The 21,636-nt window shown below is 40.0% G+C and overlaps 1 protein-coding gene across 9 annotated transcripts in view; it reads right to left on the bottom strand.

The window, feature by feature from the left end:
* Positions 1-399: 399 nt before the first annotated feature.
* LOC101744404 (RNA-binding protein Pasilla) overlaps positions 400-21,636 on the bottom strand; it is a 90,777-nt gene continuing 69,540 nt past the window's right edge. For 4 of the 9 annotated variants that reach the window (XM_012690002.4, XM_012690001.4, XM_012690004.4 and 1 more), the window contains 6 exons: positions 17,279-17,432; positions 15,279-15,448; positions 11,891-12,052; positions 11,010-11,211; positions 8,046-8,258; positions 400-7,836 (listed from right to left, as the gene is read on the bottom strand). In XM_012690002.4, the coding sequence (XP_012545456.1) occupies positions 7,616-7,836; positions 8,046-8,258; positions 11,010-11,211; positions 11,891-12,052; positions 15,279-15,448; positions 17,279-17,432 (1,122 nt within the window). In that variant the 3' untranslated portion in view covers positions 400-7,615. Of the gene's footprint in view, positions 7,837-8,045; positions 8,259-8,452; positions 8,636-11,009; positions 11,212-11,890; positions 12,053-15,278; positions 15,449-17,278; positions 17,433-21,636 lie in introns of those variants that run through there. The other 5 variants (XM_004925652.5, XM_012690003.4, XM_062676009.1 and 2 more) reach the window with 3 other exon arrangements.

Raw genomic sequence — 21,636 nt, 5'->3', positions numbered from 1 at the left:
AGCTTCTTACTAAGAAATAGTTGATTACCGGTGTTTAAGACAAATCCTGGTCGCGACAGACCTGGCAGGTGCAATCTCATAGATTCAGTCATTTGAATTCAATTAGGTATACTAGACATTAAAATTATTACAGGTAGATTAATTTTAATTTACTTGAATCCTGTTTCGGCTAAACCACTTTATACCTTAAACAGGGTTAAACAGGGTTTTCGTGGAATTGAGGAGTCTCCTAACACTAGCCTTCAAAAAAACGTTTGTAAATTATGGTTCTGGGCAATGAAACAAATTAAAATCAAATTCTAGATCATGTTCAGCAGAATAAGACCCTCTGTTATGGGGGATCACCATAGAGGACGTAGTTAATAGGAAGTTTGGAAGAGGAACTATTTAAACAACTTATTTTTAAAGTTTTTGCATTTATTAATGTTAATATAATATAGACAATGTTCAAGGTACCTTTTAAATGGTTTTCGAGCATTTAACACTAAGACATTGTAACCTTTCCATTTTACCTCTTAACTTTACAACATTGAAAAATAAAACGTTAATTTTTTCAAAGTGTTACATACTGCGCGAACAATAAACTTTTGACCAACATTTTCAACATGTACAGAATTTAAAAAGAAAATAATCAATTAAAATTTTTAGAAAATCAAACTTAATGAAAATAGGTACATAATTTTTTGTTACATTCACGCCTACCAACATTGCGAACCCGTCTAAAGTTAACAAAGTAACAAAACAAAAAAAAAAACAATTACAACATTACACGTAAAATAATAATTCCATCATTGAAGTGGTAGAGCCGCGGCCGCAGCCACTTACAATACGCAACAAGTTACAATTCAATAGAATTAGTATAACATACAATCTCAACATGTGTAAAGATCAGACGAGGCGAGGCGCTCGCACCACGCCGCCGGCACCGTCCTAACGACCTCCAACAATCCTATGATAAAACAATTACATTACAAGATCCCCACAGCCCGGGGCGCGTGTCGTGACCATGTCGATGCGCGAGTTGATTCCTCAGTCTTAATAAATTGATGACAATGAGCAAGTTACAGAACGTAAATGAAACAATGTTATGTGTAACGTGAGCACGTCCGGCGGTCGCGTGCGATGCGCGCCCGACCTAGCGGCGCGGGGATGTCTTAATGTTCGTTCGACTTGAACGCACAGCCATTTGTCCTAAACACAGTATCGAACCTTAGACTAACCTAGCGCACCCGGCGGCTGCCACCTTCGCGTCTATACCGACTAACGCTATACGATAAACCACTCTATCAACAAATTCAACAACATTTAGCTACTAATATTATCGAGGCCCGAGTCTCGTCAGGGACCCGGGCCCGTTCGGAGAAGAGAACTAGCTACCTTAAACTACGAAATACAAGTTGTGGAGCGGAGTGGAGTGGCGCTTCGGAGTGCGACTACGGGAGCGAACAACGGCGTGCCGGGACCGACCTCCGCGGACGTGACCGGTACTCTGTGCAGCGCTGTCCCCCTGTGCTAACCAAGGACCGGAACGCCCGGGTGCCTCACTGCAGAAACACGCAGGGCGATATCTTTTGATGTATGCAATAGCAAGTCCGGTCGTTAAATGTAATATTTCAAAATCATTAATCAAAGGTATGCTATGTTCAATATTAAACTCTTCGTGCTTTTTCAGAAATATGGCTATTTAAACGTGAAGAACATATTTTGATACCATTTAGTGACTTCTTTCATACGATGCTTGCCAAATCTTGTTTTGATCGCAAATTTCCAATGAATACCAGTCGTGCGTGTCAGTACCGGCGGTCGTCGGCCCAAAGCACCTAGGGGTCGGGATCTCGGGACGTTTCACTATTTATTATCATTCCACGTTAATCGTAACCCGGCTAAATTATAAATCCACGATAATATACTCTCAAATATTGTAACAACTTCAGTATAACAACGTTTAACATATTATTTCCAGTAATTATTTTCTTTAAAACTTATCACTATAAGTACCCATTATATTGGTTTATTATGAATTATATAATTTAAACTAACTAGAATTCCTTCGATAACTATTAGCCTGCGTTGCGTTCTGTGCGGCGCGTCAGTTAGAGCGAGACAGCCAGTGGTTTAGAGGAGGACGAGAGATAGCGGTGACTTAACAACTGAAAATCGTCTTTAAATTAATGAATACAGACAGAGCGATACTTAAAACCTAGCTGGAATGTGGGCGGCTCGCCGCACACAACGCGACGTGCAGGAAGGTGTGAAGTCTAATGACAGATGAATAGTCAGCCTGGCGCGAAACAAGTCGAGGAGGACCCAGGCGTTGCTTGTGTCGTCTCGGTCGGGATTTAGCCCGGAGAGACTGTCGATCGACTTCCCCTCTGATCGTGCTTAACAGGCTTCATTCATTATCATTATAAGCTTCCAAACTTCCCCAGCGTTTAACAATAAGAGGCAAGTCGACTTAGAAGAGAAGAGCGAGAAATGTAATCTAAGAACTGGAAACTATCCTACCGCGCCCCCCAAATCACAGGTCCTTAAGTAACGCGGACTTTTGCAATTGCCTTAGTATAGGATACTTAAATTGGTATGTCACTTCTGTCGGGTTCCAGTGACTGAAGTTTCTAATCATTCAACGAATTGATCAGGTTCACAAAAACCGTGATACAGCCCAAACGTGAACGTTAGACCGCGAATAATGTGTTATGGTATCTCGGAATAGAGTGGATACTACAAGAAGACACCTTTACTCCGCCACAAATCGGTTACTGGTACAATAAAAGATCCAAAGATTTAATAAAAGGCATTTTCCACTCTTTTTCTTTAACCTCTGCAAAATTCGACTTTGACGTTCATCTAAGAAGGACAGTTATTAAATTTTAATGTATCCATAGGATACCAGTAACTAGGCATATAACGCAAGGGACATAGTTTGGACAGTGTAGTGGACCAGGGAGGGGGGCGCGGGACCAAGCCGCGTCGCACGGTTATCTGACATGTGACATTAATTGACTTTTCACTTAAACGTATTCTATTCGATTTTTATTTAATTTTTTCGTTAAAATTGAGCTTGTAAAATCCTGGCACGCCACACGGCCTGCGGAGACAGCGCGACCGCGATCCTGTGTTGCCAGCACGTCGGGCGTGCGGTGTTGCTAGACGAATGTAACGTTAAGATAATTATTGCGTTTTGAGACTTGGATTTTGTGATACATTGCGTTCAAATTCGCGATCGCGTTGGTCTCCTTAATTATTTAATTGACGTAGACTACAATGTACCTAAGAAACCACCGAAAAACGTTTTTTTTATTTTTAATAAACAACATGAAGGTATTTCGAAAAAACACCCGAATATTTTTTACGAAGAACTTTTACTTATTATTTAAAGATAGAATTGAAACATTTAAACTATCAACTAGAATGCTTCTCTACACGGCGTTAACTACATAACACTCGTATAATATTATTACATTAAGATAATTAACAATAAAACAACGTAGCATCAAGTGTCGTTGGACAGGAAACACTTTACAGACGACCTTGCTCGGCGCCGCCGCGGCTGACGACGCGACGGACGGTACGTAGCTTGCGTTGGAGACAAACATCCACTTCATAAAACCGAATAAAAATTTATTCTTGGTATCGGTTAGACGTTTTTCTTTTTGTACTTCTTTAGACCGCCTCCATTACGGACCGCCGTGTCGTCACCGCGTCGTCGCCGTGTCGTGACCGTATCGTCACCGTATCGTCGCCACGACTACGGTCGCCGCGTAACGTCGACATACGGACACACGTTAACCATTACCCTAAATTACTACATTTACGAAAAAGACTTGTCACTAACTAGTTTTATATTAAACAACAAAATCAAATGTAACATTCAAATAAAATCGCAGTTCGAATGGTGTCTGGCTTTAGTAACGTTGAAAATATTCTTTTCTTTTTTTTTTATAACAAAATCGTATGTTTTACTTACTACAGAAGAGCATATGACACGTTGAGATAAGAACGAGAAATGAATTTCGTTTTTTTAATTAACACAACAATTGGATTATATCTCACATAATAAGTGCTTGAATATAATACGGTTTAAGTAGATTATGTGAAATTTAATTAATAATTTATTATGAATTATTATGCACTTTCAATGGACCGTGTGTACTGAAGTGAACTAAATTTAATTTAATTTTCTTCGGCGTCACGTAATCGTTATATTATTATAGACATCATTAATATTCACACCAACAAAATCACACCAAGGCGACCTCTCAAAACTCATTTCCCGTCGCGGGTTATCTGAAGGTGTTTACTTTGCCCTTTGTCGTCCACGCTCTGCCCACGCGATGGCACTCGTCGAGGTAATCAGCAATACTTACATTAAGATACATTATCAAACAAATTTAGAAATAAATACCATCGATGATGATCTATCTTTTGGAATATCGTAGACAGCATCGTGGCCGTCCACAAATCAGTGTTTTTTTGGGAATTTGTGCTCGTTAATGTATGTTGCCCTTGGGCATTATTCCCAGCAGATGGTGAGAATTGGTTTTAACGATGTGTCTGGCACGATAGCGCCGTCTACAACATTGTCGCGACCGGCGCGGAGTACCTCGACAGAATCGAATGAAGAATCACAGTATTTTTGTTTTTTTATTCATTTTTTTTTTTAAAACTACCACTGAAGCTATATCAAACGGCTAAAAACGTAAAACAGAAATCGATTTAACAATATCGATACAAACATCGATTCACAGCTGAAACATATTCAATTATCGAACGCAAACGCTTAAAAACGTACAACAGATATCGATTTAGCAATATCGATACAAAAATCGATTTACAGTTGAAACATTTTCAAACAACGAACAGTAATGGCCGACTGCTCCGCGCGTCCCGGGCAGGCCTCCAACTGTACGCGTACAGTTCAACTCCAAGTTCCAACATTAAATACAGTTTCTAAATAACGATCAGCCAATCGAAATTATTGATTGCGACTAATTTTACTTTTATCGTTGTCTACACAGTAGATAGTATGAGCGTACGTGTGTGATGCCCTGCCGGGGCCACCCGGTGCTGAAGATACGAGGCAATTAAGCGACGGTCTGCGTACGGACACGTCACAAGATGTCAAACTTTCAAACTGTCAAACGCAGTGACAGTGTCAAACTTTCCTATTCAAAATTCAACATCTGGACATTTAACAATAAACTTGTACTTACATCGTAATTATAAATTTAGACCGACGACAATCAAAACTCAACCATTCAATAAAAATATATTTTGCAATCGTATTAAAGAGAAAATAATAATAATAATAATAATAGTTTTCAAACTTTTTATAATCACAAACATTAATAAAAAAATTGTATAAAAAATAAAAGATCTTCACCGAGAGAAATCAGGAATGACTGCATTCTGCTAACCAGACACAAATACGTATAGGGTCAAGGGATAAAAAATAATTTTCAAACAAAATTTAAAAATAAAATATGTACTTTTTAAGCAATAAAAAATATAATTAAACATCTACTTTGGTTAGGATCATTATTTGGCTCCTGAGATGCCCTGAGCGCTTTCCGCCGTGCGATATCTCGATTCAAGAATCGATTCTCCGACAAAATCGATTTCGTATTAAATTTTTTAAATCCTAACGAATGAACAATTAAACTAACAATAACTTAGATTCAATGGTAACATTTACAAATGAAATTGTAAATAATTAATAATGTCGTGAACAACAAAAATGTGTGGAATAGGAATTTCCGTGATAGGACGATTATCACATAAGTTTCGTTTACAAAAAAAATATAATTATAATAATAATAATGTAGAAACTTAAAACATAACAGACGACCGCGATCGTTTTTTTTTTATTGTAACGTTACATTTTCTTGTGCGACATTCGTTATAACGAGAACAAGCAACAAACACTTACATCCGACTAATGAGGTAGGACACGGTAACTCTAACAGTTGTACAGTGAACGTCTCGTCGACAACAACAACAACATCCAACGGCTTCACCTCGTAAAACAACGAGGGTACTTAGTGAGAGTTTTGTAACGTTCTCGATAGCGTAAAAGTTAACTCAACTTTGCATGGAGTTGGTACGTTTGCCGCTAGGGGCGCTGAGAACGTTAAAAAAACTCGCACTAAGAGCACAGAGCTGACGTCACGGCGCTCGTAGAGACCGCCGAGGTGAGCTCTAGTGTAGCGCCGCTCTCTACGCTAAAGTCAACGAGCTATTTTTAACAAAACGATAGAGATGAAACGCTAATCGCTCGCCAGAATGTCGCACAAGAAAACGTAGCGCGCACACCGCGGCCGCGTAACAACGAGCCCGCTAAGCGGACAGCGACCGTCGACCGAGTTAAACCATTATTATCGACGCTATTCCTCCCTTTTATAAAGTTTTAAACACGTTTTTAAATGAATATACATAAAATTATTTATATTATCATTTTATTATTGTAAATAGAGAACTATGTGTCGCTATGGGTCGCCGGCTGTGATGCAGATTGCACTGTCCCCGACCGGCCGGAACCAGACCACACGCGCAGGACTCCAGGCGCTGCTGGACGAAGTTGTCCAGACGCGACGGAAGCTGTCATTCTAATTCAGTTCCAGCTTTTAACGTTCACTTTCGTCGATTAACTGCTAAACGATTGAATAGCACGCGTCATCGACAACGTCATCGAGTTATATATTGTCATTTCTAAAATCAAATGTCCCCTTTGAATCAAAATCCTATTAAGAGAAATTACATATTTTTATTGCATTTTAAATAGCGTTAACGAAAATCGCGTGCTATTTTTTAACTAAGCAAAACAGCGTGCGACCCATAACGAGAGCTGCGGAACTAATCGTTTCGTTATTTTTAAAGTAACACATCATAAATGTTCAGGTAACACGCGCCATATTATTGTTTACTTTAAATAAATCATTTTATTTACTATTTAGGCTTGAGACGCCCTGCGGCTAGTCTGGTACCAGACTGCATTGACTAGAACTACGCTAAGGCGGCTGACATGTGCATTACTCACTTTGAAATGAATATTCGAGTGACGCGATCTATATAACGACTGAAGAAAGCGAAATTGTTGTAACTGAATAAGTCAACTTTACACCAGAGCTATTTATACAACTTTTTCCAAAAATACATAACTCATATTATACCTATCTATAGAGATAGAAAGTGGAAAATTAGTATGGTGTGGTATCTAAAGCCTGTCTGTGTATAGTGGTATCTGATTATGTTAATTTAAATACATCGATTTATGGCTTTGATATACAGTTGGGTTTTTCAAGATACGACATTTTCGCTTTTTTTCATCGATTATGGAGTACGACAGTAACGCATGGGAAAATCATCACGTCGCAATCCCAGAGTCCACGTTCAAGTTTACACAAAACGTTTTTTGACTGCTATTTTTACTTTGCGTTGCGATTTACGAATTAGATGCGTCATGTTGTTAGGGTGTAAGTGGATGTAAATATTCATTTGAGAGTGAGCAGCCGGCAAGCGGGCGCCCCCCCCCGCGGCGCCCCCCCCCGCGGCGCCCCCCCCCGCGGCGCTACTTGCGCGTGGCGCGGTGCCGAGGGGCGAGGGCGAGGGAGCGTAGTTACTGCATGAGGGTCGAGATGGCGTTGTGCCTGGTCCGCTTCAGCTCCTCCTCCTGGATCTTCTGCTCGATGAGGTAGTGAGCGTTGCTGATGGCCGTCTGCGAGCCGGAGATGGTGACGATGCGGTTCCGGGTGCCGGGAGCGAACGTGCCCTTCTTCGAGATCTGGATGTTGGCCCCGGACATCTGCTGTATCTCCACCAGGCTGCGCCCTCCCGGCCCTGGGACGCAGTTAGTTGAAGATGGGTATGAGGCGAGATGCACGTGAGCGGTTTGTCGATCGACATAATGGTACACGGGGGGCTCGGTGGTGCGATTAGTTCGGTACTTTACCTCACTGTACTAACTCTAAGATGAACTTATAAACATAAAACTTAGGGATAACAGAATTGATTGCAGTATGACGCGGATCGAGATGTGTAGTACTGACCGAGGATGGCGCCGACGATGACCTCCGCTATCTCGACGTTCTTAGAGTCCTTGGGCTGCGCGTCGGCCGGCGTGGGGCTCTTGGACAGCGGCAGCAGCGAGGCCGACGGGAACGGCACGCCGCCTTGCAGCGAGATGGGCGCCACGGCTGGGGGGCGAAGCGCCTCGAATGCAACCTCCGCGAAACGGTCGAGCGAGCCGCCGCGCGCGCCGCCTGCGGGGGGACTCATCACTCGCACCGCGCCGCCCTATGCCGCCCTACCCCGCCCTGCCCCGCCCTACACAGCACTGGCGCACTCCCCTCTACCCGCTCCCTACTCCTACCGCCGGAGTCTATATCGCACACTGGCCGCGGTCGACACAACTTGAGTCCGGTAGCGCGATCATCCGATAACTTCATAGTTAAAGTAACAAAACCCCCTCCATATTATTATTATAATAGTTAAACTAAGTCTATCGATAGGTAATTAATTCACTAGTTGAATTGATCACTAAGTGTGTAAGCTACATGCGTTGAATTCGTATCGATTTTATCTACCGCGGTGCGGAGGCAGCGGCTGGCCTACATGAGCGTTCTCGGATGCGGCAGCGCTGTGATGCGGATAGAAAAGATGAGATGAAGGAGGAACGACCAGTTTTCATTTCGCTAAAAGACCTGACGCAATCTAGACTTTGAACGGTTTCAATTCGCACACAACAGCGGCCGACTGACGACTTCAACCATTCGCGGTTTGTTAATCAATCAATTAATCGACGCTTACTGTTCGTCACCGCATCGCACCAGATTGTCGTGTGCAAATTGAAAAAGCGAAACTGAACTTTAAAAAACATGTCGTTCCTTGCTATTTATTAGACAGAGACGCTGTGCTGTGGACTTTGAAACTGAAAGTACAAAGCCGGACAGAAGCCGTCGTTATTGTGAAGCATCAATTTATTTCTCAATAACCCATACATATGTATGGATATTCTGAATGTTAAAATAAACTACCTATATCGCGTATTGAAAAGTAGGAAAATTCATTATGAACTACACTATGGTTAGGTTTACACTATGTGAATTTCAAAGTTTTTAATGCGCGACACGATGTCAAATAGTGTGGGAATACACATTATTATTTATCGACATCGATAGTTTTCGCGATATCTCGTTTCCAAATACAATCTGAATCGTGAGTAAAGTCCACTTTTTTCCCCTTACCTATTGGCTGGTAGACTAAAGGGCTATCTAATCCAGCTACGGCCGGACGGGTAGGTGAGCTCACGGGCACAATCTGAGAGAATTTGCGAACACTGGTGCTATAGCAAGAGCAGTGCTTTGTAGAATTTTCTACCGGATCGGAATCGCGACCCACCGAGAAGATCCGGCGTGAAACTCGGTGGGCTACAAAGTCCACATCACGCAGGGTAATGTATTGCCGACACAATGAACGTGATCAAAGCGATGCGTAAGAATTTAGAAAAAATAAACACAATTGACTGTAATTTTGTATGTACTGTACTCAGTTGTTTTAAAGCCAATTATTGTTAAACAAATCAGCAATACGTTATCGGAAAGACACAATTAACCATTAAATAAGAAACAAGCATGCGTAATTTATAAATTGTTCCGTTAAAATATTTTCTTGAATTGTGTATCATTTCTGATGTTTGTTTTGACATTTTTTTTCAATCATTAAAGTTCTTTAAATAGGTAACGAAATTCGATTCGGAGATAAATTTCTTCAGAAGATAGAAGCCAGTCACAAACAATCGACGCTCTTTATTTAACGACCATAGACAAGTAAGTATAGAGAATCCATTTTTGAAAATACATTATTATATTAGAATTCTCAAATTTATTGATGTTAGCTCCTTTCTATATAAAAGAAGTATATAACTTGAAGTATATTTATATTTACTTTTTTTCACAAACATACACAGAAATAATACATCAATTTTAATGAATTAACATCGATAAAACTATTTTTACTGTGTAATTAAGACGAGATCAGTGTGAGAAGCGGATGGAAGGAAAATTTAGAATTTTGATAAGCAAAAACTTCATCGGCTGCGTTCCACGATACTATCAGAATGCACTAGTGCACAACCCTAGTGTACTAGAATCAAACAAACATAGAACCTATTTCTAATTAATTTATGACTCAATATTCTAAAATCGAGGCGTGAGGTTCCAGAGTAAGCCAAGGGTAATACGGCGCGAGCAGGCATGAAGGTGTTGCGGTCGTCGCGTGGACGGGGTGGATCAATATTCAATCCGATTAGTGGCAGCCCTAGTGACGTCACGGCGCCAATTGATATAGCCGGACTCGTGTCTCAAGCGAGAGAGTTTCACTTCAAAATGTCTCAACAAAACAGATGCGTATTTTAGTTTGTGCAACGAAAATTCCAAGTAATTTTATTACAACAGAGACATTTTAAAATGATTTTATGTGTTCTTGTGTTTTCCTAATATTATTGGTTGCAAATAAACTTAAGCTTTTTAATCTATATAAAGATTGTAATGTTTTCGATAAATAAGAAATAATAAATTTGGTACAAACAGAGAATGAAGAAGATTAATTAAAAAAAAGTTATCAAATTAATTCTGTGTTAAAATTGTTGTGTCATTTGAATACTTATTTATTGAAACATTTCTCGACATTCCAGGCATAAGGTAGTAGATACTTATATGAAACAAATATATAAAACTATACGATTTTGTTTGCCACAAAACGAGTTGGGATACTTCTGAAGGGTAGGTACTGATGTTTCTATTCGTGAAAAGTAGATCCGACCTTATGCCTTTAACGACAACAATATTGAATATAATTTTATTGTCTGAGACCATTGTTACTACTACGCGATCGCGCATGCGATGCTGCGAGTCAAACTAAGTTTTTTTCTCGAGAATCCCAACAAGGAATGCTCTTATTTGTTTGTGTAGTGTGTGTAGTGTAGTGTGGTGTGGTGCGGCGGGGTCACTGACCTAGCGAGACCTGCGCGAGGGGTCCGAAGACGGCGGGCGGGTCCTGCGCGGGCAGTGGGAAGTAGGCGGCGGAGAGCGCGGGCGGCGCGGGCATCGGGCCCCCCACGCCCAGCCCCAGCACGCCGTGCTTCACCAGCAGCCCCAGCGCCGCGCCGATCTCGCTCACCCCAGCCTCGCTGTAGCCGGCCTGCCGCAGCGCGCCCTGCTCGCCACACACACAACTCAATAACTACCAGCTGCTACTCTAATGTGACTTTCAGCAGAGTTGCGTTAAACGTTCAACGCTCCTGGGGGAGGGGGAATAGAAAGAGACAGAGCGAGAGTGAATGCGCGGCACTCGAACGCTCGCGCGTAGTACACATTTTACAGGCCAGCGCGAGCTTTAGCAACGAATGGCGGACAATATTTTAATTAAGTATTTAAAAAAATATACTTATTTTTTTTTAATATATAATTTAAATTATATATAACATAAATGTTGAGAATATCGCATCTCTTATACACAGCATTTCCTATTACAAGAACAATCTGATTTAAGAATGATAAATGAAGAAAACCACAATACTACACATCGAAAAAGAAGTTTCACTATATTCACGTGCACCAAGTTGCACGCGTACCGTTTTTTTTTGTTGTTACTTAGATAGTGTTTAAGTGGTTATCGGAGCCCACAGACATCTACAACGTTGATGTCGCCACCCACATTGAGACATGAGTTCTAAGGTCTCCGTTTTTTTAGTACAACGGCTGCCCCACCATTCGAACCGAAACGCATTACTACTTCACGGCAGAGATAGGCAGGATGGTGGCACCTATCCGTGCAGACTCACAAGTTGCTCTGTTAGTGCTACATCGCGATGTAGTTCGGTGGAGGGTCGCACCTTGATGTGGTCGAGGGTGTGCTGCGTGATGGGCGCGGAGGGCGGGGTGCCGGGCGGCGCCAGGTACAGCTGCAGGGCGAGCGCGCCCAGCCCGCCCAGCGCGCCGCCGCCGTTCATCAGCACCCCGCCCACTCCGCCCACCGCACCGCCGAGCCCGTGACTCTGGAATCAAACAACACTCGTATTCCTCCACTCTCGTGAAGAGCATTATACTGTTCCCGTCACCCTCCGGTCTCAAGTCCTTCTATAGAATACGTGGAAATGGACAAGTGATCGAACAAAATTTATTTATTAGTGACTTTGTCTTCTCGCATTAAAACTGTATAATCTCAAAACTTACTAATTTTACAGGAGAGTGTTTTAAAGGTTTAACATGTAATATTTTTAATATTTATTCATCTTTGCAACATTTATTTTTTTAGTTTTTACCAGTTACCTTATCTGTCTTTTAAAGCAAAATAAAATTATGTATTAATTTTGTAGTAGTCAAAACATAGGTAAACTAAAAAAAAACTAAAACTAAGCTACGCTCTTTTGAGAGTATTTATGAGAAAAATACTGGTGATACCAAATGATTCCGCATACTAACTCAATTTCGATTATTTTTAGAAATTGTACACTTTTAATGCGAAAAGACGACTTGTCAGTAAGGTATTTAGACCTTACTGACAAGTCGTCTTTTCGCATTAAAAGTGTACAATTATTATTAAAATATTAATTGCTATACATATTATGTTATATGCAGCATATAGTATCAGTTCAACTGACCCACTCTCGTACTACCGGCTTGCCACGCGTGGTACAGCGTATTGAATGTATTCCAACCCTGAACATTTCCCCCGTGAACCCCTCATACGTTACGGTTTGAAAGATGAAACTGGCCTTATATTATACATTTGAGGTTTCGACCTCATGTCTCAAGGCGTGTGGCGACATTCACGCTATAATGTCTATGGGCTCAGTTAATCACTTTAATACCAGAAAGAAGAATAAATATTTTTGACAACAACCCATAACATCTCGAGAAACAGGATATCAATCTAACAACACGCCGACGAGACGCCAGCCTCCGCCACTTACTCAAAACAAGATCCCCATCATTCCTCCATATCACTTGGAACTTAAACAATAATTCAGTTTTGGGTATCAAAATGCCAATACAAGACCAGGCAGACTTTTTTTTTTTTTTTTTTTTTTTTATTGCTTAGATTTGACTGATATACGTAATTGATATACGTAGACTGATATACGTAATTAATGTTTCGCAGCAGAAATGGGCAAAGTCTTGCCCTACCCATGATAATGACTTCATATCACTAACCACTGTTAGATTTTCTTAGTACGCAAATTATAATGATTATTAAGACACAGGACTGTAAGGACTTAAGGGAAACGGCTCTGAAAACAAAATAGCACTAATATACAACTTTGATATAAGCCGTAAACAGAAGAGATTTGAATAACGAAACTTAAGTACGTGTTACATTGCGAGACAAAGCACCCGCAATCAACAGCGAACAAAACTGAGACCGCGGGAGCAATGACCCTGCGCGTCAGCTAATTTCTTCGTATTACATGGCGCGCTGTGCAATTTTTAAAGCATTACCTCTCTATCATTTCGTTATCGTGAACGGTTCGCCTGAGCGATATTTCGTGATTCTAAATTATAGATATAAATATAAAACTTTTACTAATGGAGGTAAATGTAGAAATGGCGCTCAATTGTGCACGATTACGAAATTTCAATAAACATTACAAAACAACGTGTAAGCGTGTGTGTGCGTTGTATTTGTATTTGTGTGTGTGTCTGTGTGTGTGTGCTTCATATAAAATGTCGTTCGTAACGATGACTTATCGCCTGCTTTGGCAATGGCTGTACACAGTACTACATACAAGCAAACCACTGTTATCTATTTACGTTTGAAACAGTACTAAATTCCTTTAGTTTGGTATATTATTTTGAAACTTTTTATTTTTATTGCCCTTGTAGGCAGACGAGCGCACGGCCCACCTGATGGTGAGTGGTTACCGTCGCCCATGGACTTCGGCAATGCCAGGGGCAGAGCCAAGCCGCTGCCTACCTATTATAAAACGGTTGTTTACCGTTTCAATACACAAATAATAGCACTGAATATTTATTCTAAGCATTTGATTACACAAATATTAATCTTCAAGGACACAAAATGTCTTAATACACGCCACTTGTCGGAATTCTGCGGACGGTTATATGCAGTAGTGCACATCGAAGTGAACGACAATTTTATATCAATGTATATCCAATTATACCACACCAATTAAGTTCAAGATGAATGGCGTTTTGTTGGCTTGTTAAGGACCCCTCGACAATAATTTTGACACTAAAGTTTTGTTGCGTTTTGATAATTCTATTATCTCCATATCGACGGGTGTAAGGCTCTTTGGTTTAGGCTAAGCAAGAGAGCTATTCAAAGTAAAAAATTTGGAAAAAAGATCGTAACAAAAAAACTTCTTCAGGTATTTGAATGGAGTAAATTTAATTGAAATTTAATTAAAAACATCGAACTGTTGATGCTAGTTGATGCTAAACTGAATATGCAATTTCGAAAAGGGCACATCTCTGAAAATGTAAAATGTTCAGGAAATGAAAAATACTGATTATTTTCTAAAGCAGTGTAAAATTTAAAATAATTAGTGTTAATTAGCAATTGAAAATTACTGAAATTATTATAAAATGGGCGTAGGTAAGCCACAAAACTACCATGAATATGAAAAAACGTATTTGACAAAATATGCGACATGTGCCCTTTTCGAAATTGCATATTCAATTATAATACGCCTTTAATTACAAAGATAAATGTCCTGTATTAAGCGAGATGTCGCTTATACCAAATAGCCTTTCACCTCTCGATATGTTATATCCTCTGCGGGCCTCACTTAGATGTCAATAAATATGACAGGGGAACCGGACCACCCTTAAATTGTGAAAATGCCGTACAATTTTGACTGAACCCGAGCACTACACTATAGCAATTTCAATACGAGTGATGTCATTTGACAGTAAAATAAAGAAAGATTAGCCACATTAAACTTAGCTTACAATTTTTTTAATTTTATTTCGTGGTTTATAATGTATTTTATTATTTTTTCTTACTAACAGTTGTATTAACACCCCTTATCTTCGGTTGCATGTTTCATGCTAACATATTAAATAGCGATAAAATATTAAGTGGATACAACTTTATGATATAATTGTAATTCCCTAAAATTAAAATAAGCCCATTCCCACGAACAAAAGACGCCCATCAAGATTTGGAACATCATCAACCCCAAGACCCTTACCAAGCCAACAACACCCTCCCCAATTTCCATATATACCCCCACCCCTGCGGTATGTATGTGCGTGTGTCACCTCTTTCACCTCGGCGGTGGGTACAGCGTAGGGCGATCCCGTCGGATTGTAGTTGGCGACCGGTCCGGCCACGTCCGCGTATGATACGTTGGGGCACGACCCGGACTGAGGGTCATCAACCACCTTCTGAAGGATCATGAGGCAGGCCTTCTTGTTGCTTTCCTTCTCGCCTGAAATTAACAATTTTTTCTATTGCATAGATGGGTGGGCGAGCTCACAGCCCACCTGGTGTTAAGTGGTTACCGGAGCCCATAGACGTCTACAGCGTAAATGCCGCCACCCACCTTGAAATATGAGTTCTAAGGTCTCAGTATAGTTACAACGGCTGCCCCACCCTTCAAACCGAAACGCATTCTGCTTCACGGCAGAAACCGGCAGGGTGGTGGTACGTACCCTCGACTCACAAGAGGTCCTACCCCCAGTAATATTTGACTAAGTATGATTTGACTAAGAATTGTTTCCTGTGGAGGTCTGATCTGATTTGTCGTTAGGGGGTCTTCGTTTTTTAATACTCCACAAATGATTTACTATAAATAGAAAATACAGTGGTATGAAACTTATCCTCTACCTGTGTAAGTGATTTTCAGAAAACTGGGCAATTACGGGAGCTCATTGAATTCCTGTTTTTATATACACTAGTGAACGAGTTCACGACTGGTCTATTGGTTACCGAAACCCATAAATGTAACAAGGTAAGTGTCTCCACCCACTTTGAAATATGAGGCCATGTCTCAATTGTACAGTATAACGGTTGTCCCACCCTTCACAACCGGAATGCATAGCTATTTCGGGGTAGAAAGAGGTACTTTACAGTACCGGGCTTACAGTGGACTCTACCATCAGCAATTACACAAATAATAATGGTACCACCGCCCCGCTTATTTCTGCCGTGAAGCAGTAATGCGTTTCGGTTTGAAGGGTGGGGGCAGCCGTTGTGACTATACTGAGACCTTAGAACTATATCTCAAGGTGTGTGGCGCATTTACGTTGTAGATGTCTATGGGCTCCAGTAACCACTTAACATCAGGTGGGCTGTGAGCTCGTCCACACATCTAAGCAATAAAAAAAAAAAAAATAGTATCACAAAAGGTCGAAATCACAAGCTTTCGTAAATAGATCGGTCCCCCATATCAGAATCGACAGGCGGGCAAAAAAGGGGGGTGATCCCCTCCCCGCGGCGGAACATCATAAGGTTTAGCAATCAAATAACCAAAGTGTTCCGGATTACAAAACGCCCCTCGCCTCCAACACGAGGTCGCGTTATCGGAACGCCCACACGTCTCGTTACTACTAATGATCGTTTTATTGATTTTATATTTAAAACGGTTCGAAATAACTCGCAGTACACGAAAAAAAATTGCATTTCAGTGTAAATAATTAAACAGAACCTAAGTCTGTTTTAATATCAGGTGCAATGTGCGCCCAAAGATAGACATTTGCTGGAACTGGATGCTTGAATTTTTTATTGTATTAACATACATTTTTATTTTTATTTTATATTGGTTCAATGGGTCAACCATCAATCATCTCACGGCCCGCCTGGTGTTAAGTGGTTACCGGAGCCCATAGAAATCTATAACGTAAATGCCGCCACCCACCTTGATACATGAGTCCAAGTCTCAGTTTTTACAGTATTTACAGAATCATATATTCCGCCCTTTGGACCGAAACGCACAATTGCTTCGTGGCAGGGTTAGATGTACCTATGTACCTATGTACTAAGCAATGTACCTTTACACAAACCCTATTAATAGAGTTGAAAATAGAAATAAAAGCAGAGGCTAAGTAGGAAAGATGAGTTACCACTACTGTGATGATGGGCAATTATTTCCATATACCTTAAAGCCCCTAGATGTTACGAACGTACAGGCATTAGATTGGTAACTTATTGGGCTTTGAGCGGTTACTGGAACAAATGAGTTAGTTTTCCTATAGCTACAAAGGTTTGGTTGCTCTCCCCATACCACTAAATGTACCAGATCTTACTAAACAATACTAACCCACAACAGTAATGCACCTCTCCTGCAAGGACAATTCCTTGGCCTTCTGCGAGATCTGAACGTAGCTGCCGCTCTGTTCCTTGATCTGCTTGATGTAGTTGCCGCCTTTGCCGATTATCATGCCAGCTGTCGAGTTTGGCACCAAGATCTTCACCTGAAAACAAATTTACTGTTTAAGATCTTTATGTTGGAAAAATGTTTCAATATTTTTTTATGTTCGCAGACGAAGCGAGAGGCTTATTCCCAGTAGTTCAGTCCATTACCAATGTAAACAAATTGCTAATAGACTGCCGAGTGCTAGCACACACGAACATACTTCAACTTTCGTTCAGTTACCGAGAAATTGATTGAAAAAACTTTAAGCGCAGTGGCACGTGCCTAGTCCTGGATCAGCAACTTCTAGCATTATAGAACTAAGCTGGAAACACAATGTCTCTGGGAAAGTCCAACAATTTTTTAATTTGTGTACTTTTAGGTTATTAAACTACCTTGCAATTTGATTTAATAAAAAAAATATTGTTCAGACGAAAAAAAAGATTTTATTAACCTAACTCGACTACTTGGCTAAGGCTTGTGTCCAAAGCAACGATTGCCAAACAAGCTACAGAAATCTGTCGTCTGTTGTCAAGACAACATTAAAACCGGCGCATCAAATACCTCGTTACACCAAGTACTCCGCCACTCGGGTAGCCAGATTTTTTTCCGCCTATAAGAGGCAAATGCTTAAATTGGCAAAAAATACGGGATTCTAGTTTTTTCCCCCGGACAAATAAAAAACAAAATTATATAGTGACATTCTTAATTTTTTTTGATATTTCTCCTAGGAGCAAGTCAGTTTTAACACTTTTTTATCGGTTTTAATATATTTATAAAAATCAATACAATTATTATATTCGTACGGTTCGAATACAGGACAGACTCAGTCCCGCGGCGCCGGGACATTTTAAACTAAGCCTAAAATACGGGACGTCTGGTACGGGACGACCCTATCCGTCACCGACATCAATCGCAGCACCAACACATGGACCACAGATAACCCCCAAATGGACTATCAACACATAACGTCATTTACTGTGACTATGCGGATAATTGTTAATGTAAAATAATAAGCAACGCTTATTTATTTATAACTAGTAAGTAGCATTCGTGATGACTAATGAGATGATGACTATTCTTATATCATAGACAAGCAGAGGTTACGATAGGCAAGAAGCCGATCATTTTAAATAAAACAGAACGAACCAACTCTAATTCACGAGATGTGCGAACGGGACAAATGTTTATCAACCTTGAATAGTAAAAGGCACTTGAAAAGAAGCAGAATACACACAAAATATGATTGATCTAAGAATCAGAAATTCTTAGTGACACCATCCGCTGTATTTTGAATTTTATTCCTCTGGTTTAATGGATACATTTGCTACGTTGGTTTCATCTATGATATCAGAAACTTTATGTTTTCCCCTAATAAAAAACAAAAAAATCTAATGCTCAATTTATTTTATGATTTTTTGTCTTATTATAATGTTTTTATTGCTTAGATGGGTGGGCGAGCTGACGGTCCACTTGGTGTAACGTGGTTACCGGAGCCCATAGACATCTATTTACGAAAATTCCGCAACCCACCTCGAGATATGAGTTCTAAAGTCTCAATCTAGTTACAACGGCTGCCCCACCCTTCAAACCGAAACACATTACTGCTTCACGGCAGAAATAGGCAGGGCGGTAGTACCTACCCGTGCGGAGTCACAAGACGTCCTACCACTAGTATTACTGCCAATAACATATTATACAGTTTATAAGTATGCAATATTTTAATAAATTATTTTCCTTTTAAAACACTTATACATACCCAAGGATTATATTATATTAGACAATTTTATTATCTTTGGCGTTAGAACAGCCGTGAGATGTAATGAAGACTCTCGTTTGTATGTAGTTCTATGAGTCCTTGATGTCTATCCGGTAGCGTCTTAACAACGAGCTCATCGACTCCACTAAAATCCATAAAATCAGTATCAAAAGATACATTTATATACGCAAATACACTGATTTCATAAACAAACACTATACAAGTACAGTATTTATTGTAAGTATAGGTATAATTTAAAACTAGTCTTAGAATGCAGTCAGTTCCGCAGAACGATCAAGGTGACCTCACGATAATGACTCAGTTTTGTCTCAACAGGTTATATCAAAATATCATTAGTAATAATACATTTATTTGTTGTTAACAAAATTGAAAAGTGCTTATTGCGGTATTTTAGAAGATTTTCGAGAGTTTGTAGATCATCATGGCTATAAATGAGTAGAAGAGCTCACGTCCCACCTGACGTTAAGTGACGATACCACTTTTTTTTTTCCTACTTAAGCTGATGGTCTTGAGAGACCATTTCAGCGTAACCTTAACAAGTAGGTGAGCTCACGGGGCTCAAACCTGACACGACGCTGCTAACATTAACCCTAGCCAGAGCAATGCTTCGCAGAATGTACCACTGGATCGGAAACGCGACCCACTGAGAAGATCCGGCGATAAACTCAGTGGGCTGTGTCTGAGAGTTAATTTACTCATCGAGCCCTTTGTCGCAAGCGACGGGTTCGACGAGAACAAGATACCACTACACACCACATAACGTCTTTCAAAGTTGAGTCTCTCCTATTCTCCAAACTGAAACGCAGACCGCTACACGGCAGAAACAGACCGACCGCATTGTGTTAATTGCCCGTAAAGATTCACAATTCGTCTTTTCGCATTAAAAGTGTAGGTACAATTTCCAAAAATATTAGAAATTGAGTTAATAATAATCATTTGGTATCACCAGTATTTTTCTCATAAATACTGTCAAAAGAGCGTAGTTTAGTTTTAGTTTACCTATGTTTTGACTACTATTAACAAAATTAATACATAATTTTATCTTACTTTAAAAGACAGATAATGTAACTGGTAAAAAATAAAAAATAGAATAGCAAAGGTAATTAATATTAAAAAATTTACATGTTAAACCTTTAAAATGCTTTCCTGTAAAATTAGTAAGTTTTGAGATTATACAGTTTTAATGCGAGATGACGAATTCACCACACTACCGGTAATTACGACACTCTACTAACTAAAAAACAAACAGTTTGCGGGAATTATATTTCTGTTCCTTCATCCTGCGTAACTGTTTAATAATATAGCATTAAATATGTTGGCAAGCATTAAGCTGACTCCATAATTTAGTAATGAACTCTAATGGAATAACAATGTGAGCATGTTTCTGCTATTTTAATTGTTCTAATGCGCTATGCGCTATTGCATAAACGGGCGTTTTTATGCCCGATTACGTCAAGCTACAACGACCACATATTCGCGTGTTTGACGCGTTCCTAGAGTTACAGTCTATCGCCGAATATAGGAAATCTGAGAAAAACCTGGACCCCGTTACCGATAATTTTAGGGAAATGTTGCAGGAAAGTACCGAAACTGGAATTGAAACCGACGTATGTCGAAAATTTTCTGTTTGTTAATTGGCTTTTGTAAAATTGGCCTTTTGCTCCTACCTACGCCGAAAGTTCGTACAGGGAAGAGAGCGTACCTTTTCCTCCCTGAGTACTGACAAGTGCGCATGTGCCTACGTCTACGTCTGCTCTCACGAACCTAAAATTCTCCGCCATTGTTGTGCTCGGGTAATTTGCAATATTGTGTTTAGTGTGAAAGTGAAATAATAATAATATTATTAAACATTTATTCCAAACACAAATTAAGTACAAAAAATAAATAAAAAAGATAAAAATAACGAAGCTTGGAAACGGTTACCGGCTCAGCAAAGCCTAACAGTAACGAAACAATCGGTACTGCGGCGCTGATCTTCCGTCGGCACCTGTGGAGTGACGCGCACACCAGCATCAGACCGACCAATACACAACATTGTGAAATATATTAAAAAATAAAAAGAACATGAATAATAATATTAAAAAAAACAGTTATGAAAAGGACAACAAAATGACATTATTAAATTAATTAAATAAAAATTGCAGTTGCAAAGCACAATTAATTACAATAAACAAAAGGCAATAGGTAGTTTATTTAAAAATTAAAAAACAGTTAAAGGGGGGGGGGCTCCGCCCCCTCCCTTCCCCGGGCCAGGGCTTCACCCCTGGACCCCGTCTCGGTACTCCACGAACTTTCGGCCTGGTAGGAGAAAAAATAGTATGTGCACCGCGGGACAAAAGCAGGACATCTTATCCCGCGTTTTCCAATTTTACACGACGTCACGTTTTGATATCCTTTGGCTCGGATAACTGATAAACCCCAGAGAGGCAAATGAGTTCGTTTCCGTACAAATAAATAAAAAATCAGTTACAGAGGCTTTTTATAG

The sequence above is a fragment of the Bombyx mori genome, chromosome 25 (assembly GCF_030269925.1).
Source record: "Bombyx mori chromosome 25, ASM3026992v2".
Taxonomy (NCBI): domain Eukaryota; kingdom Metazoa; phylum Arthropoda; class Insecta; order Lepidoptera; family Bombycidae; genus Bombyx; species Bombyx mori.
Note: the sequence above shows the minus strand (reverse complement) of the source record. Positions and strands in the feature narration are given on the sequence as shown.